The sequence below is a fragment of the Scyliorhinus torazame genome, chromosome 6 (assembly GCF_047496885.1).
Source record: "Scyliorhinus torazame isolate Kashiwa2021f chromosome 6, sScyTor2.1, whole genome shotgun sequence".
In the NCBI taxonomy this organism is placed as follows: domain Eukaryota; kingdom Metazoa; phylum Chordata; class Chondrichthyes; order Carcharhiniformes; family Scyliorhinidae; genus Scyliorhinus; species Scyliorhinus torazame.
The window spans coordinates 142,286,609-142,314,585 of NC_092712.1; the positions used below are offsets into that span (position 1 = coordinate 142,286,609).

A 27,977-nucleotide genomic window follows, 5' to 3' on the forward strand; every position below is an offset into this window, starting at 1 on the left:
ATTAGGCAAGGGGAGAGAGAAGAAGTTCAGAAATGTGCTCAAGAGAACTTCCTTGATCAATATTTTCTCAGCCTAACTCGAAAGGAAGTATTTCTAGCTCTGGTGCTGGGAATTGCAGTGGACCAGGTATTTGAGAGAGAATACTTGGGTAAGAGTGATCATTGTGTTTAGATTAGAACTGAAGAAGATCAAGGAATAAACCAACTGGAACTTCTAAATTAGAAGAGGGCTAATTTCAGTGGATAGCCAGGATAAAATGAAATCAAAGACTGACAGGAAAATCTGTGACTGAACAATTTGTCACCTTTAAGGAAGAGATGCTTCTGGTACAGACTAAGTATATTTCAACAAGGATGAAAGGTAGGGGAGTCACAAGCAGGGCTCCTTGGATGATGAGCGATGTAGAGAATATAATAAAACAAAAAGAGGGTGTATGATGCATGTCAGGTGACTTCCTCAAGCGAGAAGCACGTCAAGTGCAATAGGTTAGAAGGGGAAGGAAAGAGGAAAATAAGACTAGCTAAGAGAGGAAATTAGATTAGAATGGCAGCCAAATAAAAAGGAACCCAAAATTCTTCCACTGGCATGTAAATAGTAAATGGGTCTTAAGAGGTGGATTCGGTCCTATGAGGGACTAAGAAGGTGATGCCTGCTTTGAGGTGCAGGACAAGGCTAGAATGAGTACATTCTATCAGTGTTTACTAAAGAAGTGGAATCTACCAAAATATCGGTAGCAGCGGAGAAAGCAGAGGTAATAGATGGGATGAAATGGAGAGAGGAGGGACTGGAAAGATTGGCTGTGCTTAAAGTGGACAAGTCACCTGCTGATGGGCAGCACGGTAGCATCGTGGTTAGCATAATTGCTTCACAGCTCCAGGGTCCCAGGTTCGATTCCCGGCTTGGGTCACTGTCTGTGCGGAGTCTGCACGTTCTCCCCGTGTCTGCATGGGTTTCTTCCAGTGCTTCGGTTTCCTCCCACAGTCCAAAGACGTGCAGGTTAGGTGGATTGGCCATGCTAAATTGCCCTTAGTGTCCAAAATTGGCCTTTGGGTTGGTTGAGTGGGGTTACTGGGTTATGGGGATAGGGTGGTGTGGGCCTCGGTAGGGTGCGCTTTCCAAGAGCCGGTGCAGACTCGATGGGCCGAATGGCCTCCTTCTGCGCTGTAAATTCTATGATTCTATGATCTATTCAAGTGGGTTGCTCAAGTTTCAGACTTGCCTCAATGAAAAGTAATTTTGCGCCCAAAGTGGGAGGTAGCTCAAGTTCGCCACCCCTACAAGCTGAGTATCATCAGCAAATTTTGAACTTTTACTCTGTATTTCATTATCCAAGTCATTTATATAAAGTAAAAGAAAAGTAGTGGTCCAAATACTAAACCCTCGGGGACAATGTCATGCTTTCATCGACACTGCTTATCAACAGCAAATTTAGATATGTGCTTTTATATCCCATCTAAGTTAACAAATGCAGTGAAAAGTTCATGCCTCAACAAAGATCCTTGCAGGGCACCACTAGTCACATTCTGCCAATTAGACTACCTACCTATTATTATCCCTGCTCTATTTCCTATTGCTCAACCAGTTGTCATCAATTCTATGGGTTTCAACTTTAAGAACATAGACATAAGAGCAGAACACAATCTGGCGCATTCAGGCTGCTTTGCCATTCCCCATATCCCTTGATTCCCTCAGAGACTAAAAATGTCTTGATTCTCAGTTTTAAATGTTTATTCCAGTTTTTAGTTATAGATAGAGGCATAGATGTTTACAGCATGGAAACAGGCCCTTCGGACCAGCTTGTCCATGCCACCCAGTTGCTATCACTAAGCTAGTCCCACTTGCCCGCATTTGACCTATATCCCTCGATACCCACCCTGCCCAAGTAACTGTCTAACTGCTTTTTAAAGGACAAAATTGTACCCGTCTCTGCCACTGCCTCTGGCAGCTCATTCCAGATGCTCATCACCCTCTGGGTGAAGAAAGTTCCCCTCAGATCTCTTTTGTATCTCTGTCCTCTCACCTTAAACCTATGCCCTCTAGTTCTAGACTCCTCTACCTTTGGGAAAAGATGTCAACGACCTACCTTATCTATGCTCCTCTTTATTTTATAGACCTCTATAAGATCACCCCTAAGCCTGCTACGCTCCAGGGAAAAACATCCCAGCCTATCCAGCCTCTCCTTATACCTCAGACTATCAAGTCCTGGTAGCATCTTCGTAAATCTCTTCTGCACTCTTTCTAGTTCAATAATATCCTTCTGAAAATAGGGTAACCAGAGCTGAACATAGTATTCCATGTGTGGTGTTACCAATGTCTTGTACAACTTCAACAAGACGTTCCAACTCCTGTATTCAATATTCTGACCAATAAAACCTAACATGCTGAATGCCTTCTTTACCACCCTGTCCACCTGCGACTCCAAGTTCAAGGAGCTATGAACCTGTACTCCTAGATCTCTTTGTTCTGTAACTCTTCCCAACTTCCTGCCATGAACTGCGTCGGGGTAATGCCCTGATTTGATCTACCAAAATGCATCACCTCATATTTATCCAAATTAAACTCCATCTGCCATTCATCAGCCCACTGGCCCAATTGGTCATGATCCTGATGCAATCTTATATAACCCTCTTCAAATTTTACTGTGCCACCAATCTTGGTGTCATCAGCAAACTTACTAACCATGCCTCCTACATTCTCATCCAAATCATTTATAACAGTGGACCCAGCACTGATCCCTAAGGCACACCGCTGATCACAAGCCTCGAGTTTGAAAAACCACTCTCCACAACCACCCTTTGGCTTCGGTCGCCAAACCAATTATGTATCCAATTGGCTATCTCACCCTGGATTCTGTGAGATTTAACCTTTTGCAAGAACATACCACGCGGTACCTTGTCAAAGGCCTTGCTAAAGTCCGTAGTAGACTATAGTAGACTAAAGTAGACAACATCGACCACACTGCCCTCATCTACCTTCTTGGTTACCCCTTCAAAAAACTCAATCAAATTTGTGAGACATGACATTCCCCGTACAAAGCCATGCTGACTTTCCCTAATTAGCCCTTGCCTGTCTAAAAGCCTGTAGATCCTGTCCTTCGGAATGCCTTCTCACAACTTACCTGCTCCAGAAGGAAGGCTCACCAAGTTCCCTGGCTTATCCCGACAGCCCTTCTTGAACAAGGGCACAGCATTTGCTCCTCTCCAATCTTCAGGCACCTTTCCTGTGGCTGGCGATGATTCAAATATCTCAGCTGGGGGCCAGCAATTTCCATCCTAGCCTCCCACAATGTCCTGGATACATTTCATCAGGTCCCGGGGATTTATCTATCTTGAGGCGCTTTACTATCTTCTCCAGCATCTCCTTCTCAGTAATATGTACACTCCTCAAGACATCACTTTTTATTTCCCCAATTTCCCTAACATCCATGCCTTTCTCAACAGTAAATACTGATGAGAAATATTAATTTAGGACCTCCCCAATCCCTTGTGGATCTGCACATAGATGACCTTGTTTATCCTTAAGAGGCCCTACCCTCTCCCTGGTCACTCTTTTGCCCTTTATGTACCTGTAAAAGATCTTTGGAGTTTCGTTGCCTTATCTGCCCAGACAATCTCATGTCACCTTTTTGCTCTCCTGATTTCTCTCTTATCTCTACTCAGACAAGCCCTATACTCTTCAAGGGATCCACTTGACCCCAGCTGCCAATGCAGGTCATATGCCTCCTTCTTCCTTTTGACCATGGCCTTAATATCCCGAGTCATCCAGGGTTCCTTCCTTCTATCAACATTACCCTTCACTCTAAGAGGAATGTGCTCACCTTTAACCCTAGTTAACACCTTTTTGAAAGACTCCCACTTACCAACTGTCCCCTTGCCTGTAAACAGGCACCCCCAATCTACTTTTGAAAGTTCCCACCTAATACCGTCAAAGTTGGCCTTGCCCCAATTTTAACTTTTGGGCCAGAACTATCATTCTCCATTGTTATCTTAAAACTAATTGAATTATGGTCACTGGTCCCAAAGTGATTCCTTACTAACACTTCCATCACCTGCCCTTCCTTATTCCCCAAGAGGAGGTCAGGTTTTGCCCCTTCTCTAGTCGGGTCTAGCACATATCGAATGAGAAATTCTTCCTGAATACACTCGACAAATTTCCCTCCATCCACACCTGTGTGCTATGACTGTCCCAGTTAATGTTGGGAAAGTTAAAGTCCCCAACTATTACCACCCTATTTTTCCGGCAGCTATCTGTAATCTCCTTACATGTTTGCTTCTCGATTTCACGCTGACTATTTGGGGGCCTATAGTACAGTCCTATCAAAGTAATCTCCCCCTTCTTATTTTTCAGTTCTACCCATATAGACTCAGTTGGCAAACCCTTGGATATGTCCTCTCTCTGTACTGCCGTGATGTTGTCCCTAATCAGCACCCAGAATATTTTGTTTTTATATTACTCTTGTTAGAGCATCAGCAGTATGCTCAAATGCTTCCTTTAAAACCCTCGGCTGTAAATCATCTGATCCTGGGAGTTTTGTGCCATTATTTTCTTCACTACTGTTATTTTGTGTTTATTAATTTTGGTAAGATGGAGCTTAAATTTGATGAGCTAAGGCGACAAACAATAAGCTTTACATTTCTGAAAACTGTTCTCTTCAAACCATCCCAATCACTCATGACACATTTTATAAACACCATGCACATGCTATATTTCCAAATTACCAACTTACCTCCATTGGGGAAATCCCCCAGAGGTATGGATTTTGTTTGAAGCTGATCAGATGGCTTATGATGCAATTGCTGCTTTCACCAGAAATCTGCTTGTCCAGAAGATCAGGAAGGTAAAACTTTGCAGAATTTGTACTTTGTACCGTGTTCTGAAAACCATAGTTTTGTGTAGTCTGGAGCTCCATTAAATTGGTGTTTACATAAAACTCTGATTGATTGTTGACTAGCACATATTTCTGAAAGACACAAATTTAAAAGAAAATAAAGTTCCTTCATAGCTTCATATCCAAAATAAATCAAATCACCACAGCTTGCAGAACAAACATGCTTTTCTCGTAAACCGCTTAATATTCTATTTTATAACTAATATAGTTGCCCTGAAAATCCAGGAGTCAGCAATCACAGGATCAGGCTTGCTAGGAATCATTCCCATGTCCCAGTCGTCATGCCAGGGTTTGGGAGAGGTCCCCGCATATCGCGAAGCCCTATTCCTTGCTGTTCTGGCAAATTTTCATGACAATTATATATACCAGAATTTCTTCAGACGTCAGGGGCCAGCATGATAGTGTAGTTCTGATTCACATCTAGCACATTTTAATAATCTCTCTGCATCGCAGAGCCAGGGTTACTTTTATTGGACCATTATAGGAATTAAATTACAAGTGTGAAGAATTAATTTTTCTTCTGTTCTTCAATGGCAAATGGTAATTAAAATCTGAAGTAACTTGAAAAGTTTTAATAAATTAGGGATGTTAGAAAGTATAGTTTCCAGCAAACCAATGGAATAGGTCCCACGTTAACAGAAGAAAGGACAGTACAAGGATAGTCAATTTGGCCTCTCAAATCCGGTCTCCTTATATATTGGCAATCTTCAATCCAAACCAGCCCAGGAAATCGCTTGACAAATGGTTTTGAAATGCTTCTCTCTGCTGTCCCCAAATAAACCAAGGAAAATAAACCAATCTAAACTTCAAAGTATAAAATGAAAAATATTTGAAATGATAATTCCTCATCATGTCATCAAAATATCTCTCACAGTGACATTTTGGAGTATTTGGAATCTTATGTAGACAAGAAATAAGTATTATTAGGACCAGGAAAAAGCCACTACATCTAAAAAAAAAAGTTATACCTCCAAACCCACATTCTTGTCATCAATGCTGTTCCTCTCTAGAAATACATGTAGAGTAGTCTACCCACCCCCAGCCACCATCATTATCATTACAAATCTGGGCACAGAGGTAGTTAAGACACAATAGTTACAAAGATACCAAAATATTAAGGGTTTATCAATGGGAACTCTGCGCAGAGGAATGGGTTTACAGATTATAGGTAAACAGATTAATGATTTTGATATTTTCCTATGTTGCCGCAAAGGGAAAAGGTGTGGCGGTACCCACATTCTGGATTCTTGTAAAACACCATGAGATGTTTATTTAGAGATGTTGCTCAGGGAATCAAGATGGTGGTCTGCTCAAAACCTGCACAAAAACTCTGCTGGCATCACTATGCATAACCAGCAGCAATATATTCCTAGATGCATAACACCCTTCCCCCTTGTACTCTGTTATCGTTGACTTCATTTTCGTCACTTCCGGCCATTTCAAGTGCGGGTTCACAATCGCAAAGAACATGTGACCCTTCAGTGGACCAACATAATTGATGTATATTCGCTACCATGGTTGAGTCAGCCATTCCCACGGTAATAGTTGTACTGGTGTTGTCCATAGTTCTGCACAAGATTGACATTGCCCAATTGTCTCTTCAATTTGAGCATCTAATCCCGGCCATCAAAAATAACTGCATGTCAATTCCTTCATCCTTACCACACCAGGTTTAGCCCAGTTGGTTGGGCAGCTTGTTCGTTGCGCAGAACGAGGCCAACAGCGTGGTTTCAATTCCCGTACTGGCTGAGGTTATTCATGAAGAATTGCCTTCTCAACCTTGCCCCTCACTGGGGGGGGGGGGGGGGGGGGGGGGGGGGGGGGACTCAAGTCTTTGTGTGATGGAGGGGTTGAGGTCTAGATTCTTCCTATGAATATCTGACAGCTTTCCTTTTTGGACCAAGTCCATCACCTTCCCCATCACTGGATCAGTTCTCATTTATCTTTGAAGTCACAGGTACACTATCCCCATCCATGAGCAAGAAATAGAAAATGTTGATGAAATGTTCCTCAGGGTCATGCTTGAATTGTAACGGCAATCGTGATAAAGCATCAACATTTGAATGCTACTCGGACTTGCAATACTGGATATCGTAAGTTTATCTCAACAATGTCAATGGTCATCTTTGCAATCTATTAGCTGCCAAAGAAGGTATACCATTATATGGCCCAAAGATTGCAGTTAAGGGTCGATGATCTGCCAAAAGGGTGAAATGATGCCCATAAATAAAATAGTGGAACCTTCTTACACCGAAAACGTTACTCAAAGTTTCTTCTTCTAGCTGAGCGTAATTCATTTTTGCGCTAGAAAGAGTGCACAAAGCAAATGCTATTAGTTTCTCCCTTGAAGTCATAATGTGACTGCGAGATGATTGGCCCAATCCCATAGGGTGAGGCATCATAAGTAAGTTTCAACTTCATTTTTAGATTATAATGAACCAACAGCTCTGACTTCAGTAAAGTTTCTTACTTCATTGTAGGCACTTTCACATTCTTCTGACCAGTGCCATGCCTGTTTGACACATAGCAAAGGCTTCAATCGTGTTGCTAAATTTGGCACAATATAGTTATTCATCAGCAGGAAGGAGCTTCAAATGAAGTTTGATTTACTATTGACTAGGAAAGCGGTACGCCAGTTAAATAAGGCTGGAGGGGTGGTGTATGAATATGGAGACGAGGCTAGTCGGATGTTGGCAGGCCAACTTAGGCATCAGGTGGCCTTGAAGGAGGTTATACAGGTCCAGGATAAAATGGAGAGTTTGGGGTCAGCACCAGAACAGGTGAATAGGATATTCAAGGAGTTTTATAGGAATTTGTATAGATCAGAGCCCCCAGGGAAAAGTGGGATCTGCAAATGTTCTTCGAGGAATTTAAATTTCCAATGCTGGCGAAGAAGATAAGGGGGGACTGGAGAGGCTCATGGGGTGGAGGAAATACTGACTGCAACGGGGAAGATGCAGACAGGGAAGGCTACAGGGCCGGATGGATTCCCCGGTGGAGCTCGACAAGAAATTTATGGATAAGCTGGCTCCGCTGCTGGTAATGATGTTTCAAGATGCAGTGAAAAGGTGGGTGCCCCCAGAGATGATGGGACAAGCTTCAATTTCACAATTGTTGAAGAAAGATAAAAATCAGATGGTGTGTGCGTCATATCAGCAGATATTATTTAACGTAGACGTTAAGATACTGACGAAGGTGTTGGCTCTTAGATTAGAGAATTGCATGCAGTGGACAGTGGGGGAGGACCAGACGGGATTTGTAAAGGTTAGCTTTGAATGCACGATGCCTGTTAAATGTGGTTTTGACTCCGGCAGAGGCAAAGGAGCAGGAGGTGACAGTGACATTCAATGCAGAGATGGTGTTCGATAGAGTCAAATTGAAGTATTTGTTTGCGGTGTTGGAACAGTTTGGCATTGGGCCTAAATTCACAGCTTGGGCCAAATTATTGTACACAAATCCGAGGGTGAGTGTACGGACGAACAAATCGAGAGGGTGGTGGAATACAGGGTGTCATTATATGCCGATGATTTACTTTTATATATATCTGACCTGATACCTACAATTGGAGACATTATGGGGCTATTAAAAAGGTTTGAAGCCTTCTCAGGCTATTTATGGGAAAATTATGTAAGCAGGATCAGAATCCCAGATGGGGTTAAGGGGAAATGTGAGGAGGAATTGGGGGAGACGTTAGAAGAAGGGCTGTGGTGCAAAAGTTAACGGAGGGTAAATGTATCGACCTCGAGCGCGGGGTTGGCATTAATACAATGAAGTTAGTTCACAGAACACATTTGACAAGGTCGAGAATGTAGTGTTCTTTGATTGGTCTGATGTCGAATCTTGATACTGTAGTGGAACAAGGAACATTAGACTTTGTTTTATAAACAAAGTTGTTTATTACTAACACTACACTAAAAAATTACTAAAATGTCTAATATTAATACAGATGGGCCGGGATTTTCCGATCACGCGCCAGGTCAGAGAATCGCGCGGGGGGGGGGGCGCGAATCGCGCCACGCCGCTCCGACGCTGGGCCGCTGATTCACCGGCGACCGGAGAATTGGCGTAAATCGCAGCCGCAGGGTTGCCGCCGCGCCCGTCAGGGGCCGTTGAAAGTGACCCCCCCCTCCCCCGGCGATTCTCCGCACCTCGACGCGCCGAGTGCCTGCCGGGTTCGGCCGAGTCCGGCCAGCGTGGGTTACGTATGGCCTACCCGGCGGGACCTCGGAGTTCTGGCTGCGGGGGCCGTCCTGGTGGGGAGCGGGGGGATCTGACTCTGGGGGGGTCTCCATGGTGGCCAGGTCCACGATCGGGTCCTACCGATTGGTGGCTGGGCTAATTCCATGGGGGCCTATGTTCCTCTGCACCAGGCCCTGTAGAGCTCCGCCATATTGCCCATGGCCTGGGGCGGAGACCCCAAGCCAAGCGCATGCGCGGACCTGCGCCGGCCGTGGTGCGCACGCACGGACCCGCGCCAGTTATGGCGCGCCGTCTTTCGAGCACCGGTGCAGCGTACAACACTACGGCGCCGTACTAGCCACCTAGGAAGGGGCGAATGCCTGGGCCTGGAGGCTCTTTGATGCCGGAGTCGCTCGTGCCGCTTTTGACGCCGGCGTCAGAACTAGGCCGCAGGATCGGAGAATCCCGGCCATGGTATGAACGGGTCACATGGCTGCATACTCCCACCACCTGGTGGTCAGATTGTGGAACTACAACAGTTGTACATATATTATTATTTACATACAGATGATAATCTACTTATCACACAGGGCTGGACCCTCGTGCAGGAATTAGGAAGCGTCAGTCAGGAAGGTAATCTCCATTAATGAGACCTCCAATCTCCATATCTTCATTCCAGGGAGGCAGAGGCAGGATAGAAAACATTACAGACAGACTTCAGGAGCCATGGAATAGCAATGGGAAGTCTTTGAAATGGACATGAATAAAAATTAAACCTCTAACAATTTAACAAAACTGTCAAATACATCACCAGTGAGAGAAAGAACGAGGATAAGGGTGAGAGCGAGGGAGCAGAGAGATAGAAGCAGCATGCAGGATGAGGATGCGAGCTTGTGCTCAGATTGAAGAGACAAAGATCATAAGGGTTAGAATCAAGATTGAAGATTTGCTTGCTTTGGCTGGAGACAGGGACCTCGGACTTGTCCCTCACTGTGGAAATTGGTTTGGGGAGTCAAAGTTATCCGGTTGGAAGAAAGAAAAGGAACTGAACATAGTTTTGAAATGGTTCCTGGATAATGAAGGAAATTGTAACAGTGGAGGGAGATTTTCAGTCATTGTCCATGTGGAATAGGGGGGGTCCTTCCTGTAATTGCCTGAAATAATGCTTAATCAATGTTGCTTTTGGATTGTTTGTTACAGCAAAAAATCTTGTGATCACTGGACGTTTGAATTTACTTTTAAAATTTATTGTTGCCGGGATCATGACACACAACGTCCTGCCAAGCATTACAACCATCATCCATCCCAACGCCCCCCCCCCCCCCCCCCCCCCACCACCACCACTTCCCCTCCCACAAGCAGGGCTATCCTATCACTGGTTCATTTATTGTATCAGTTATTCATTTTTGTAATAGCCGAATTGTCAGTATCCTGGGAGCTGAAATTGCACAACATTCACGTTGTGGATGTTTTGCAAACGTCATGTACGCCAATGGAATATATTTTGAGATCCTATCTTCTCATTTTAGAATATTTTTCTAAAATACATAAATTCCTATTGATTCTATGAATTTAATTTGGAAGAAACAAACAGAATGATCAAACAAGTATTACAATCTTGCAAATTCCAATAAAAATAAAACAATTTAATTGGTAACACTGCCGATTGACTGGCAATAAAAATATTCTTCCAGTGCAACTGTCTGCAACTTCATTAAATCTTACTCTGAGAAGAAAAAACAAATGAACTATGACTTCACTTTTTAACACAATAAATAATAGGGCAATGGTCAGAGAATGTATTATGAGAGGAGGATGGATCATTTGATGGGGCAACACGGTAGCATTGTGGATAACACAATTGCTTCACAGCTCCAGGGTCCCAGGTTCGATTCCGGCTTGGGTCACTGTCTGTGCGGAGTCTGCACATCCTCCCCGTGTGCATGGGATTCCTCCGGGTGCTCCGGTTTCCTCCCACATTCCAAAGATGTGCAGGTTAGGTGGATTGGCCATGATAAATTGCCCTTAGTGTCCAAAATTGCCCTTAGTGTTGGGTGTGGTTACTGGGTTATGGGGATAGGGTGGAGGTATTGACCTTGGGTAGGATGCTTTTTCCAAGAGCCTGCGCAGACTCGATGGGCCCAATGGCCTCCTTCTGTAAATTCTATGAAAAAATCTAATTGCAGTACGAGCATAAAACATACAAAAAATAAAGAAAACTAGTTGTTTTTCAATTCTCAATTACTCTACATCTCTGAAGAATCATATGGTATTTACTAAAGATCTTACCAATAATAGTTCATATCTCTATGAAGAAACTTGTAGAATTTACTAAAGATCTTACCAGTAATAGTTCAGTTGTTGTTTTTAGACCTTCAAATAACAAACGTTTTGACTTTGCTGTGCTGTTATCAGTTACTCGCATTACATCAGCCACTACAATGATGATTTTCTTCACTAATTCTTCATGCATTCTGAACTCGCCAGATTCTTTAAAAAGCTTGGTCATGTCTTTAATTGTTCTTGTTACAATTAGTGCACTTTTCAAAGTTACCTTTAATATTTTAAATCAAAAAGGTATTCTTAAATTCAAGAGCAAACATTTCATATCATCACTTTTACATTTTTTAATAACAAATTCTATCTAAATAGTTCAATTTCATTACACGGTAACAAATATTATCTAATTATTTTATGAAATCATTAATAACGGAAACAACAGGCAAATTTCTGAAGCCAATCATAAAATTATTAAGGCTCATAAAATGCTCCTCCTCACCTCAATTTACCAGTTAGTTAAGTAGCTACATGAGAGCACAGTAAATATTAAATTCAGCACAATGTTTAACACACAGGCTTCTCCAATGGTGAGCATATACATTATCTATGATTTAGCTGAACCAGACTTTCAGTTTGATACCTGACAATATGATGAATGAACTGATTTCAGCTGACACAAAATTAGGATACTAGAATTGGTTTGGGGTGAGAAGTGTGGCACTTGACATCAAGACAGTACGGCAGTACGGTAGCACAAGTGGCTAGCACTGTGGCTTCACAGCACCAGGGTCCCAAGTTCGATTCCCTGCTGGGTCACTGTCTGTGAGGAGTCTGCACATTCTCCCCGTGTCTGCGTGGGTTTCCTCCGGGTACTCCGGTTTCCTCCCACAGTCCAAAGATGTGCAGGTTAGGTGGATTGGTCATGCTAAATTGCCCTTAGTGACCAAGAAAATGGTGAGATGGGGTTATTGGTTTACGGGGATAGGGTGGAAGTGAGGTCTTAAGCGGGTCATTTACGGGGATAGGGTGGAAGTGAGGGCTTAAGTGGGTCGGTGCAGACTCGATGGGCCAATGGCCTCCTTCTGCACTGTATGTTCTATGTCCTAAGGCAGCATTTGACCGAATGGGGCATGAAGGAGCTTCAGCAAGCTAGAGTTAATGAGAATTGGGGGAAAATGCTTCCCTGGTTAGATCAGTACAAAGAAGATGGTTTTGGTGGCTGAAGGTTGATCTTCTCAGTTCAAGGCATCATTGCCGAGGATCCTCAGGAGAGTGTCCCAGGCCCAACCATCTTCAGCTGCTTCATAAAAAACCTTCCTTCCAACCTAAGGTCAGAAGTGGGAATGTTCACTGATGACTGCACAATGTTCAGCACCATTGGTGACTCAGAATCACAGAACCACACAATGCAGAAGATGCCCTTTGGCCCATCAAATTTGTACCAACACGTGAAAAACACCACAGGCCCATAGCCTTGAATTTTATCCAGTGCTCATCCAGATACTTTTTAAAAGGATGTGAGGCAACCCGCCTCTATCACCCTCCCAGGCAGTGCACTCCAGACCATCATCACCCTCTGGGTAAAAAGGATTTTCTTCCCATCCCCCGAAACCTCCTGCCTCATCTTCAACTCGTGGTCCCTCATGACTGACCCTTCAACTAAGGGGAACAGCTACTTCCTATCCACCCTGTCCATGCCCTTCATCATCTTGCACACCTTGATCAGGTCGCCCCTGTCTTCTCTGCTCCATTGAAAACAACCCAAGCCTATTCAACCTCTCTTCATACCTTAAATGTTCCAACCTAGGCAATATCCTGGTGAATCTCCTCTGCACACCCTCAAGTGCAATCACATCCTTCCGGTAATGTGGTGACCAGCTGTGGCCTCACCAAAGTTCTATACAACTCCAACATGAGCTCCCTGCTTTTGTAATCTATGCCTGAATTGATAAAGTAAAGGTAAGAGTCCCATTTGCCTTTTTCACCACCTTATTTAACTGCCCTTCCACCTTCAGAGATCTATGGACAAAAACACCAAGGTTATTTGTTCCTCCGAAATTCCCAGTGTCATGCCGTTCATTGATAATAATAATCTTTATTATTGTCACAAGTAGGTTTACATTAACACTGCAATGAAGTTACAGTGAAAAGCCCCTAGTCGCCACACTCCGGCACCTGTTTGGGTACACGGAGGGGGAATTCAGAATGTCCAATTCACCTATCAAGCACATCTTTCGGGACTTGTGGGAGGAAACTGGAGCACCCAGCGGAATCCCACGCAGGCGAATGTGCAGTCTCTGCACAGACAGTGACCCAAGCCAGAATCGAACCTGGGACCCTGGTGCTGTGAAGCAACAGTGCTAACCATTGTGCTACTGTGCCGCCCCTTGTTAAATACATCCTTGTCAAATTACTCCTTCCAATGTGTATCACCTTAGACTTTTCAGGGTTGAATTCCATCTACATATATCTTCCCATTTGACCATCCCGTCTATATCTTCCTCTAACACCATGCACTCAACCTCACTGTTAACCACCCAGCCAATCTTTGTGAGATCCACAATTTTACTGATCCTACCACCCACATCTATGCCATTTACATAAATGCCAAATAATGGGGGACCCAGCAGAGATCCCTGTGGTACGCCACAGGACACTAGCTTTCAGTAACTAAAGCAGTCTTCTGTCATCACCCTCTATCTCCTACAGTTAAGCCAATTTTGAACCCATCTTATCAAATTACCCTGTACCCATGTGCATTTTCCTCCTTTAGAAGTCTCCCTTGTGGGACCTTGTCAAACATACAAACTACATCAACTGCACTACCCTAATCTACACACCTGGTCACCTCATTAATAAAGTGAATCACAATTGCTTGACCTCCCTCTGACTAAGCCATGCTGACTGTCCCTGATGAAACCTTGCCTCTCCAAGTGGAGATAGATTCTTTCCTTCAGAATTTTCTCTAATAGTTTCCGTACCCCTAACGTGAGACTCACGGGTCTGTAGTTTCCTGGCTTTTCTCTACAACCCTTCTTCAATATTCAAAACATATTATCTGTTCCCCAGTCCTCTTACACCTCCCCATTACCAGAGGGGAATTAAAAATTTGGGTCAGAGCTCCTACAATCTGCTCCCTCCGCTCCCACAACAGCCTGGGACACAATTCATTCAGACCTGGAGATTTGTCCACTTATAAGTCTGCCAACATCTCCAATACCTGTCACTCCCTATGTCAATTTGCTCAAGAACCTCACAGTCTCTCTCCAGGAGTTCCATACCTTCATTCTCACTCTCTTGAGTGAAGACGGATGTGAAGTATTCGTTAAACACCCTGCCGATGTCCTCAGATACTGGAACAGTACATGATCATCCTCAACATGACAAAATCCAATCATTTTCTTTGGCATTTAACAACATTGCCATCACTGAATCTCTCATTATCAACATCCTTGGAATTAGCATTGACCAGAAACTTGAGCTGGACTAGCAATGTGGTTACAAGAGCAGGTCAGAGGACAAGAATCTTGCTGTGAGTAACTCACTTCCTGAGTCCCAAAGCCTATCCACTATCCAACAGATACAAGTCAGGAGAATGATAGAATGCCCTTCACTTGCCTGTATGAATGCAGTTCCAACAACACCGAAGAAACTTGTCTCCATCCAAAAAAAAGCAGCCTGCTTGAGTGGCATCTGTTCCACAAACATTCACTCCCTCCACCACTGATGCACATTGGCAACAGTGTGTACCATCTACAAGATGCACTGCAGGAACTCACCAAGGCTCCTTACAAACCCACGGCCTCCTATCATCTAGAAGTATAAGGGCATCAGACACATGGGAACACCATCACTGGAAGTTCACTCCAAGCCACACGCCATCCTGACTTGGTACTCTATCGCTATTCCTTCACTGTCACTGGGTGAAAATCCTTGAACTCCACCCTTACAGCACTGTGCCTGTACCCACAGCACATAGACTGCAGCAGTTCAAGAAAGCAGCTCACCACCACCTTCTCAAGGGCAATTATGGATGGGGATAAATGCTGACATTGCCAATGATGCCCACATCTCATAATGCATAGGTAGAGTTGTACAGAGGTGTGGTAAGGTTAATTCAATGAGTTTGGGGCTGTGGCAACTGAAGGTGCAGTCATCAATGACAGAGTGATTAAAATTGGGGATGCTCAAGAGGCCAAAATTAGGAAGGGCAGTCATAGCCCCAGTCAGCAAACACAGGGGTGAATGGGGAATGTGATATGATGTGAGTTAAGACTAGGTAAAGGAGTTTTGGATTTACATCAAGTTTAAGGAGGGTAGAATGTAGGAGACCAGCCAGCAGTTCACTCAAATAGTCAAGTGTAGAAGTAAAGATAGCATGAATGAGGGTTTCAGCCGCAGGTGAGGCAGGCGTGATGCCAGGTAATTTTACAGAGGTGGAGGTTAGAAGAATAAATTGGAGAAAACAATTTCTATTTGATCAACACATTGTTAAGTGGATGAAAGTTCCTTTACCTCATTGGTTATGTTAACAAGGTTATGCAACACAGATACAGTTTCCATCAAATCCCTCTGGAACAAAAAAAGAAAATCAAGATTGTACAAAAGCTGTCAACTGTATACCAAACCTCAACTGTCACCATTTGCAAAAACCAACAAACACATTCAGCAAATTTTTCATTGGACACAATTTAATGGAAAGGAAAAGTTCAGTTTTGGGCATGTTTAGCCGGGTATTTCCTGGCACTTGTAGCTCCAAGAATAACCCCGCTATTAAATGGGACTTTGCTTCATTTCTGTGCCTTGGCTCAGCTCGTCAGTGCAGGAAGAGATTGGGCATCATTTATAAATGACCCCCACCACGGTCTCCTAACACCCCTCCCCCCCAACCTATCAATTAAGGGGTCTTGGAACCCACACACTCCACCTCATAAGCAGGGTACCCACAGGACTGATACCCGGCATGGGCAAGATGCCACCTGGGCACATTAGCACTGCCGGTCTGGCACCCTGGCAGTGCCCCTGCCAACTGTCACCTGGGCAGCCTGGTGCTGCCTGAGTGGCACACAGGTGGCACTGCCAGGGTGTCTGGCTGGCAGTGCTGGGTAGTATTGGAGGTGACAGAGTACCACCCTGCCTAGAGCCCGACCACCTGGGGGCCCCCAATCGCCTGGGAGACCCCCCTGCCCCACGTGTCGGTAAGCCTGGTCCACGTTTGTGGCAAGCAGTACAAAATGGCACCGGCTCGGGGTTTCCGAGGTGAGGACGTTCAATCCTGTGCCTTGAGTAAGTCCAGCACAAACATATTTAAGTGAGCTTAACCGCACACTTAAATATGCAAATAAGGATCCCGCCCATTGTCGGCAGGATACAGATCACAAAGCCTCACAAGATCTCTTTAGATCTCGCGAGGCGTATGAGCATTCTCGCGCAAGGCTTACCGGCTTCGTAGGTTGATAGATCATGATCACAGCATCTGCAGTTATTTCAAAACTACATTAGACAATTAGAAGAACTCACATGAAAATGAATTTACTTCCAATTTTACGGTCTCTAGATGGCCTGACTCTTCAGACATTCTTTTGCCATTTTTGTATTTATAAAGCAAATTCGGATTTATAATCAATACCAATACAAAAATGACATCTAACTTCATTCAACATATAATTTTTCCTCACTAAAGAGAACTTATAAGAGTGGCAGTTTAGTATTCTGCAAAAAAACAAATCCGAATATACTAAAACTGACAATAAGGATGAAGAACAGCATTTAATAATGAACAAAACAGTGGACAAATAGTAGATAGGTGAAAAAAAAGCTGCAAATAGGGTTCATCTTCTACAACTGAGGCATGAAGCACATTGCACAACTTCTCAACAGTTCCTCTCATAAATTGCATAATTCAAGATAAAACAATAGAAATTTTATTTTAAAATATAAATTAAATTGCGGTGGCGTAGTGTTATTGTCGCTGGATTCGTAATCCAGAGACCCAGGATAATGCTCTGGGAACCAGGTTCAAATCCGCCCATGGCAGATGGTGAAATTTGAATTCAATAAAAATCTGGAATTTAAAAAGTCTAGTGATGACCATGAAACCATTGTCGATTGTCATAAAAACCCATCGAGGTCACGAATGTCCTTTAAGGAAGGAAATCTGCTGTCCTTACCTGGTCTGGCGTACATGTGACTCCAGGTCCTTGGCAATGTGGTTGACTCTTTTAAGAAAAAAATGCCACTCAGTTGGAGGGCAATTAGGGACGGGCAACAAATGCTGCCCTTGCCTGTGACGCCCACATCCCATGAAAGAATAAAGAAAAACAAGTAACGGTTGCATTACTGTGCTGCCCTGTCTTTAAACCTCAATTACCATAATTAACAAGTTTCATTGGAAGACACAATTCAAGATTATCCATACCTGACTGGATATAGTTAGGCTGCAAAGAGTTTTTATTAATGCATTTCTGGTCAGTGTCTGGAAATCCCTTGTGCTACCTCCCTCTTTATGGAGACGATGAAGCACCCGGGCTAACAATAGGATGTAATTTTTTGTTTCTTTTTGGTTTCCCAACAACATGATAATTGAAAGGTTCTGAAGGCCCTGGGTGTACCTGAATGAGAGAGAAAAGGCTTACCCTGTACTCAGAGTATTTTTCATTGCTATACACAAACCTCACTTAACTTCTGTAATGCATAATATAATATAATTTAGTCAAATTATTTATCAGTACACTTCTAATTTAATAAAACAAAAAATATAAATTGCTGATAGTTGTTTTTGAATAGAAATGCTTTATAATGCTTTGTAGCACTAATGCAAAGAATATCCTGACATGCATCACTTCATTTGCCCGGTTGCAAAATTAAAATCAATCGTTGGGATTGGAAACAAGATCCACTCTTCAGACTGGATTCATTCACTCACAGTTCTTCATCTGTTTTAATGCTTGGTAAAACAATTGGAGTGACTGAACATGGCTTGGTTTTCGATCCAAGTAAATCGGTAATCACAGTATTGATTGTCACTAAAAGAGTAAAGAAATATGAACAAAGAGATTTTAAACCAATTCATTATGTGCAGTGTGATACAGCAATACAACAGAGTGAAACTAAGCATGATATTGTTGAATGGTACATTGAATTTGTTGTATCTTTCGTGTTTGGTTACTGGACTTGTAACAGGCACACTTCAAATTCCACCCAGGCAGCTGGGAAATTTAAATCCAATTAAAATAAATAAGCTTTGGAATAAAAAGCTTATGTTAATAATTGTGACCATGAACGAACAGTTTGTTGTTAAAACCCTATCTGGTTCACTATTGTCGTTTAGGGAAGGAATCTACCTCCGTTTTCCAGGTCAGTCCTACATTTGACTCAAGACCCACAGAAATCTGGCTGACTATTAACTGCCCCCTGAAATGGCTTGGCAAACTATTAAGACAGGAAGGTATCTAACCACCAGCTTCTCGAGGGCAATTACGGATGGGCAGTAAATGCTGCCCTTTACAGCCACACCCATGTTAATTAGAGTAATGTTAATTATGGTAATTAAGGTTTAAAGACAGGGCAGCACAGTAATGCAACCGTTACTTGTCTTTCTTTATTCTTTCATGGCATGTGGGCGTCACAGGCAAGGGCAGCATTTGTTGCCCGTCCCTAATTACCCTCCAACTGAGTGGCATATTTTTTAAAGAGTCAAACCGTGAATGAATTAAAGTAAAGTACAAGAGATTGCACCCATGATTGTTCAAACATTAAACTCTTAATCATGGCCATTCTGGGGAAACGAGAAGTGGAAAACGAAAAGGAAAACTGAACAAAGCAAAGCATCAAGCATTTGATCTCCACAACTTGAAGTTCCATTTGCCAAATTCAACCATTGTTGAAGAATGCAACATGAAGACCATTACCAGCACCAGAATTGGTACGGGATAAAATAGTGGGAATCCACAAGAAAACGAGTGTGAAACACAATCAACTTGCTAGCTGTGGTCTCAGATTCTTAGCGAAACCACATCAAATTTGAATTGCCCACAAATGGAAGTTCTAATGTAGAATTTAATACTATAATGAATAAACTATCAATTCAAAAGGCAAGAAATTCTCCTTCAATGATCATGAGTGAAGAGATTAATTTGCAGATGGATTTTTCCACACCAGAACTTGCTATTCCTATTGTTTGTTCCAATTGTTTATATCACAAATACATTGAATGAGCCAATATATCCCTGAGGGGACGTTTAGAAGATGACAATGTTTAATTTTAGAAAGGTTATATTTAGTACCTCAACTACCACTCATCCTTCCTCCAGATATTCACTCAGAAAATGTACAACCTTAGGATCCTACTTTACCCAAAGCGGAGTTTCAAACTCTCGTAATCCAGACCTTGATTTACAACATATGCAATAGGCCTGCATTCCCTGCTGAATTCTCATCCATGCCTTAACCATCTGTGGATCTCAGCACCTGAACACACTGTTTATATCAAATGTCCAATGTAATTGGAAGCTGTTGCTTAGATGGGACTTACATTTATATCCATCAGTTGCTTCACCAGCAGGCAAATTAAAGTAATACTCATGGTCCCTTCCATCATACAAAACAGTTTCAGCTGAATTGCCAATGCTGTAGCTGTACTCATAATGCAGATCCTTCAATAAGAAAATAAAATTTACAATCCAACATACAGTAATTTCAAGACAATAATATTTTTTAAACTCAGTTTGCAAGATAACTGATAAAAGTGCATTTTTATGAACCCTGAGAAGTGAACAACATGGGGTCATGTTAAGTATGAACAGGGAACAAGAAATATCAAAGAAAGCAGAACTCAGTCTGATCTGATGTGCAGGACTTAAAAATCAAAGCCAAGCAATTTGTAGTTTATTTCACTGTACAAACAGATAATAGAAAGACTGTCAGAAGCAAACATCAATAGGCCTGGTTCACCCCTATCAATGTTGTTTCAGGTCCACATTATTGCCACTCCAGTGTTTAGATACAAAGGACCATTTTTAGATACATATAACATTTCTAGCACGAGGACTAAAGGTAATTTTTGAGATATCAGTATATTGAAATTGCAGTGAGGGGATTGAATTATCTCTGCTATTAAGGTTGTAATTATAGTGTGGATACTTTATCACAGGATTTTTGAACTAAACATACCGGAGGCAAGTTTAGAGGACAAATAATGGCTGGCACGAGGGGACATAACTTTAAACTGAGGGGTAATAGATATAGGACAGAGGTCAGAGGTAGGTTCTTTACGCAAAGAGTAGTGAGGACGTGGAATGCCCTACCTGCTACAGTAGTGAACTCGCCAACATTGAGGGCATTTAAAAGTTTATTGGATAAACATATGGATGATAATGGCATAGTGTAGGTTAGATGGCTTTTGTTTCGGTGCAACATCGAGGGCCGAAGGGCCTGTACTGCGCTGTATTGTTCTATGTTCTATGTTCTATAACTAAAACAGCTCATAATCCCTTAACATGAAACCAAAATGTCTTGGCTGCTGGAAAGCTAAAGAAAACAGAAATTGTGGGAATATTCCATGAGTTTGGCAGTATCTGTAGAGGGAGAAATCAAAGATATTGCTAGACCTCCTGAATATTTATAGAATTTTCTGTTTTTATTCCATAATCCCTTGAAACTGGAATGCTGACAACGATACCTTTTACAAAAACTGAGCTGGATTATCCGTTCCCCCAGCCGCATGCATCTCGGAGGCGCGCATTCGCTGGCGGCGGGGCTCTATTTTCCCACTGCTTGTCAATGGGTTTTCCCATTGTAACCACGCCCACAGCCGTGAAACCCGTGGGTGGGAGTGGACTGCCGGTGAGAAAGGTAAATTGCAATGGCTGGAGAATTCCGGCCACTGTGTTAAAATAATTATTAATTTTGAGTTGTCGAAAGCCAGTGAACAGTGGTGAAGCAGAAGAACTAACCAGAAAGGTGTTACTCAACCAACAGTTTTGAGAAACTAGATTTTGTTCTTTACCACTGAAATGGGAGCACATAATGAAGCATTTCTTCAAGGTTTAAACAATAATATTGCATAGAACTGGAATCAATCTTTAACCAGTCTTACATTTATTTACAGAGTATAACATTGCAAGCATACATCTCCTATCTCAACCATGCCAGAATTGAATTCAGTATTTCTCAAGTGAAACCACCGGTTTATAATTAAAAACAATTATGATCTACAATTAATAGAATATGCATCATGCATTTAACAAAGAGATTAAAGGAATGCTTTTTGAAGTGGTGACTTTTTACTTTTTTAACACGAAAACTCACCTTCCTTCCAGAAGTACAGAACATGCTATAATGTGTCAGAATCTCTGATCCAATGCTGGGCCGCACTTCACATGTCAATCCTCGAGGAGCTTCATTAGTGAAGAGGAAAAGCTGTGCTTTTCCTGTTTCGCTCTGATCTCCTACTAAAGAAGTGAACAGTTTATAGTGACAACAGCATCAAATTTTGTAATCTCAGCAAAAACACAACTTCTGTGAGCATAAAGACCAAAGTGGAATTCAACATTCTTGCAATATTCTTACTTACCAACAATTACTTCTATCATGTAAATCTTCTTACTTTTCAGGCTGAAAGGTTTAAATGTTAAAGTTTGTGATTTTATACCTATGGAAAAAGGCAAAGCCATTGTTGGTGCAGCAGACAAAAGAAAATATATTAGTTCAACACAACACTGTTACTCACAGCTAAAATAAAGTTACTAGTAATGTATAACCAAATATTAAAACTAGACAATTTAGCATTTCAGTCATTTTAATTTAATCTTATTTGCTGTCAACTTTTTCAGTTTTCTCTGCCTTCATTGTCTCCTCTCCTGGATGCAGTAACGGATACAAAAATACAGCTCTATAGACATTACTCTTCAATTTTTCACACGGGTTTTCATTCTTCATCTGTGAACTTAGAAGCTTGAGTACCAACACGATGACAATGCAAAGGAGCAGAGAGCATCAAATGTAAAAACAATTTTGTTGTCTAATATACAGATAGATACCAAGGTATTGCATTCTGCTAATTTTCAAAAACTATAGCCATCATCATTTATTTAATCCTTATGTCCACAGGTTAGTTCACTGATGGCTGTACTACCCGGTTTTAAGGACCACAGATAATTAATTACACCCAGCATCCGAGCTGAAACCTTGTTAACCCAGTTAGTCCAGGAAAGAGGCATGTTACTAGACCAGCAAGTGTCGAAAATAATTGTTCTTTTTACAACCATTCATTCCACCCTAATGGACAGATATCCGCTAAATTAGCTGGAACTAGACAAAGATCTGAGTTGTACCGCACACTCCAGAATGGGCTGTTGAATGCCCAATCGGAGTCCAGCAGTTGGCACAAATGGGCAATGGTCCAAGGAATCCGTACACTGAGGAATTCCAAGCCATGGTCCCTCAGTGAGACCCGATATATGGTAGACAACAACATGCCAGATCAGATCAAAGCCAGAAGTGGGGCATAACCTGGGATCCAGGCGAAGATTAAAGGTTGATGCAAATAATATTTTTTTGGTGCCTTTGGCACCAGAGGGCCAAGGGCGCAGCCATTTCCTCTTCCTGAGAAGCTAAGATTAGACACACCAACATGGTTGGGCCTTCTGTGAAGTTCTTTTCAATATCAAGACGATGTCAGGCACTCTGGATACTCCATGAGTTTGCAGATGCTTGCCATTGGCACACAAATCAAAGAATGTCTCATTGGTTATGGAATACTCACCATGGTAGCAATCATTAAGGTTCCCAGGTGACACATCTCAGCACTTACATTGGGACACACTCCATTGCACATTTATGTGGGAAAGTACCTTAATACACATGTCAAGTTATGTTTCCTTTCCTGTTTTCAGATTACTTACCTGTTGTTGTGTAGGTTTCAAACTTCACATCATTAATGGCTACTTTAGTCCACTCTATCATGGGACTGGGTCTTAATGCAGGTGGAGGCTGTATGTCTGGAAGAACATCATCACCATCTCCTGCTTCTGATCCAAAATTGGACCCTCCAGATGGGCCTGTGCCAGTCCCAGAACCTATACTACTCCCACTGGATCCACCTCCTGTAACTTAGCACAACAGATTACAATTGTTTTAAAAAAAATCAAAAATGAGTCTTCAAGTGAAAAATTGATTTCATAGACCCAGAGAATGGTGACTGCACAAAGATAGACCATTCAGCCCATTGCTTCCATACCAGCTCTCTTCAACAGCATAACTGCTCATCGTGTTCATCTGCCTTTTCTCTGCAATCTTTTTGTCTTCAGGTGCTAATCCAATTCCGCTTTCAAAGTCCCAACTGTACCTGCCTCCAGCACACTCTTAGGTAGCGCTTTTCAAATCCTAAACTACTTGATGCATAAAAAATGTATCCACTGTCCCCATTAGTCCCTGACATTCCTGTTTCATCTATGTCCTCTGGTTCTTGAGCATTCCACCAATGGGAACAGTTTTTCTAGATCGACTCTGTCGCGGCATCTCATAATTTTGAATACTGCTCATATGAATGTGTTGAATAAAAACATTTTGAATTTGTTTATCAATACATGATACAATAAATCATGTCACAAAAATGTGTCCCATGTCAAGATGTTATAAGAAAGAAACAATATAGTCCTCACTCTTCTGGATCCCACCTCCCTCCAGCCCTAGAAACAAAAGCATCTTTAGTATCCTTTAAATGACCAAATAATAAACATAGGGCGCGATTTAACCAAAGGATTTCAAAATGTCATTTTTAGGCAAGTTAACGGAGTGTTTCCCACTAGCTTTTTGGGTGAGATCCACACCGGTATTCATCCACACGGAACAAAAACAAAAGAGTCTGTTCTGGGTGGGATTAGCGGGCTAGTACCCGGCGCTTGTAGTGGGCAAAATGCCACCTGGACATCTTGGCACTGCCAGTCTGGCACCCTGGCAGTGGCATCTTTTCATCCTGGAAGTACAGGTTGGCACCTGGTGGCACTGCCAGAGTGCCCAAGTGGCAGTGCCAAGGTGCCAGGCTGGCAGTGCCAAGGTGCCCAGGTGACATCAGCATTGCCAGGGTACCACCCTGCCCAGATACCATCCACTCTGGGGACACCAAATCACCTGGGAGAGCCCCCCCCCCCCCCCAAGAGTCATTCCGCCTGGACCACGTTTGTGGAGACCACTGCTAAATGGTGCCTGGTTGGGGTCTCCTAAGCAAGGCTGGTAGATCCCGGGCTCTGGTTCAATCTGGCATCGGTATAGGTAAGTGTGCTTTTAAGCTCAGTTAACTATGCAAGTTTGGATCCCGCCCATTTGTAAGATTTAAAGGAAAAATTTAGAAGTGTAATTTTGGGTGTGAATGGCGGGGTGTTTCTCGACAGCTGCATTGGTGAGATGCTGGCCCGTATTTTTTTAATAAATATTTTATTGAAAGTTTTTGGTCAACCAACACAGTACATTGTGCATCCTTTACACAATATTATAACAACACAAATAACAATGACCTATTTTAGAAACAAAAAATGAATAAATAATAATAACAAAAATGAAAACTAACCCTAATTGGCAACTGCCTTATCACAAGTAACACTCTCCAAAAATATAATTTAACAGTCCAAAACATAATTATCTGTCGCAACGACCTATACATATTATACAGTATATATTAACAACCCTGAGAGTCCTTCTGGTTCCTCCTCCCCCCCCCCCCCTCCCCCCCCCCCCCCCCTCCCGATCCTGGGCTGCTGCTGCTGCCTTCTTTTTTCCATTCCATCTATCTTTCTGCGAGGTATTCGACGAACGGTTGCCACCGCCTGGTGAACCCTTGAGCCGACCCCCTTAGAACGAACTTAATCCGCTCTAGCTTTATAAACACTGCCATGTCATTTATCCAGGTCTCCACCCCCGGGGGCTTGGCTTCTTTCCACATTAACAATATACTGCGCCGGGCTACTAGGGACGCAAAGGCCAAAACATCGGCCTCTCTCGCCTCCTGCACTCCCGGCTCTTGTGCAACCCCAAATATAGCCAACCCCCAGCTTGGTTCGACCCGGACCCCCACTACTTTTGAAAGCACCTTTGTCACCCCCATCCAAAACCCCTGTAGTGCCGGGCATGACCAAAACATATGGGTATGATTCGCTGGGCTTCTCAAGCACCTCGCACACCTATCCTCCACCCCAAAAAATTTACTGAGCCGTGCTCCAGTCATATGCGCCCTGTGTAATACCTTAAACTGAATCAAGCTTAGCCTGGCACACGAGGATGACGAGTTTACCCTGCTTAGGGCATCTGCCCACAGCCCCTCCTCGATCTCCTCCCCCAGCTCTTCTTCCCATTTCCCTTTTAGTTCATCTACCATAGTCTCCCCTTCGTCCCTCATTTCCCTATATATATCTGACACCTTACCATCCCCCACCCATGTCTTTGAGATCACTCTGTCCTGCACCTCTTGTGTCGGGAGCTGCGGGAATTCCCTCACCTGTTGCCTCGCAAAAGCCCTCAGTTGCATATACCTGAATGCATTCCCTTGGGGCAACCCATATTTCTCGCTCAGCGCTCCCAGACTCGCAAACTTCCCATCCACAAACAGATCTTTCAGTTGCGTTATTCCTGCTCTTTGCCACATTCCATATCCCCCATCCATTCCCCCCGGGGCAAACCTATGGTTGTTTCTTATCGGGGACCCCCCCAAGGCTCTAGTCTTTCCCCTAAGCCGTCTCCACTGTCCCCAAATCTTCAGTGTAGCCACCACCACCGGGCTTGTGGTGTAGTTCCTCGGTGAGAACGGCAATGGGGCTGTCACCATAGCCTGTAGGCTAGTCCCCCTACAGGACGCCCTCTCTAATCTCTTCCACGCCGCTCCCTCCTCCTCTCCCATCCACTTACTCACCATTGAAATATTAGCGGCCCAATAATACTCACTTAGGCTCGGTAGTGCCAGCCCCCCCCTATCCCTGCTACGCTGTAAGAATCCCTTCCTCACTCTCGGGGTCTTCCCGGCCCACACAAAACCCATGATGCTCTTTTCAATCCTTTTAAAAAAAGCCTTCGTCATCACCACCGGGAGGCACTGAAACACAAAGAGGAATCTCGGGAGGACCACCATCTTAACCGCCTGCACCCTCCCTGCCAGTGACAGGGATACCATATCCCATCTCTTGAAATCCTCCTCCATTTGTTCCACCAACCGCGTTAAATTTAACCTATGCAATGTGCCCCAATTCTTGGCTATCTGGATCCCCAGCTAACGAAAGTCCCTTGTTACCTTCCTCAACGGTAGGTCCTCTATTTCTCTACTCTGCTCCCCTGGATGCACCACAAACAACTCACTTTTCCCCATGTTCAATTTATACCCTGAAAACTCCCCAAACTCCCCAAGTATCCGCATTATTTCTGGCATCCCCTCCGCCGGGTCTGCCACGTATAGTAGCAAATCGGTGGCCCGTATTTAATGACAGCTCGTGATGGAAATGAGCTGCCATGAACTTCTCGCTATTACTGGCTGTGTCGCCATCTGATTCACCTCACTCGCACCTTAGATTCCCACCGCTAACAAGAGGGAGCTGCTTTTAAACGCTCCCTCACCACTCCCTGCCAGTCAACACAAAAGCATGGCAGCACGCAGGCCAGTTCTTAGCTTTGGGGGATGTCAACCTGGCCAGGCTTCTTGACACCATCGATGTGAGCCGCAGCAACTGTTCTCCCGAGGGGAGTCGGAGGACCAGCAGCAGGGTCACCAATGCCACCCAGGCAACAGTGGCAGTAGCTGTCAGTGTGGGAAGCATAACAAGAAGGATTGTTGTCCAATGTCAGAAGACCAAAAACCTCCACCGAGCTGCAAGACTAGGTTACCACCACTCGCCTGGCATCAGTTTCACCTTACACCCCTCAAATTCCCAACCCCCTCGGGTATCACTGACTGACACCTTGTACCCTCCCCACATCTGATCTTTGCGCTTGCTCCTCAGAACCAACTGGCAGCCATCGGCACAACCCCTTCATGTCCGGGTGCGGTGCCCACACATGCCACATGCTATAGAACCCCCGATTCACCAAGCGTGCAGCTCACAATGCCCTCTCTTTGTCCCCACAGGAGAAGATAGCCCATTGTAAGCAGGAAAGGACCAAGATGGGGGTGTGGAGTACCAGAGATTCGAGTCAAAGCTGGACAAAGGGTCATCTGGACTCAAAACTTTAGCTTTTTTCTCTCCCTACAGATGCTGCCAGACCTGCTGAGATTTTCCAGCATTTTCTCTTTGGTTTATGGAATTGGCATTTGATGCAATGGTAGACAATTAACATTCCCAGTCCCAAAGAATCACTTTATCTGTGGCATTTCAAACTCATCAAAACTTACTGGGATAGTTATCAGTTTTAGTTTCAGTCGTTGATGGAGTATTTCAGAGATGTGGAGGAAAAGCAAGGTTCTTGACAAAAATCTGCTGCCATCATCCAGACATGTGGCTGAAGGATGAGTGAGGCACAGCAAGAGACGCAAGTGGGAAATTTTGTATAAATGGAATACGATTAATTAGAAACATGCAAACAAATTCAATTCTTCTCAAAAACTTTGACCATACTGTCATGATATTCAGATAAACATCATGGTGCAAACACA

The 27,977-nt window shown here is 43.4% G+C and overlaps 1 protein-coding gene across 1 annotated transcript in view; it reads right to left on the reverse strand.

The window, feature by feature from the left end:
• Nucleotides 1-27,977, reverse strand: part of LOC140425041 (polycystin-1-like protein 1) — a 543,547-nt gene that overhangs the window by 253,891 nt on the left and 261,679 nt on the right. Inside the window, exons 28-36 of the mRNA XM_072508831.1 lie at nt 23,251-23,457; nt 21,921-21,998; nt 21,656-21,798; nt 19,881-20,001; nt 18,273-18,372; nt 17,766-17,958; nt 15,863-15,919; nt 11,412-11,621; nt 4,727-4,960 (exon numbers count right to left, since the gene is read on the reverse strand). Coding sequence (XP_072364932.1) covers nt 4,727-4,960; nt 11,412-11,621; nt 15,863-15,919; nt 17,766-17,958; nt 18,273-18,372; nt 19,881-20,001; nt 21,656-21,798; nt 21,921-21,998; nt 23,251-23,457 — 1,343 coding nt within the window. The remainder of the gene's footprint in view (nt 1-4,726; nt 4,961-11,411; nt 11,622-15,862; nt 15,920-17,765; nt 17,959-18,272; nt 18,373-19,880; nt 20,002-21,655; nt 21,799-21,920; nt 21,999-23,250; nt 23,458-27,977) is intronic.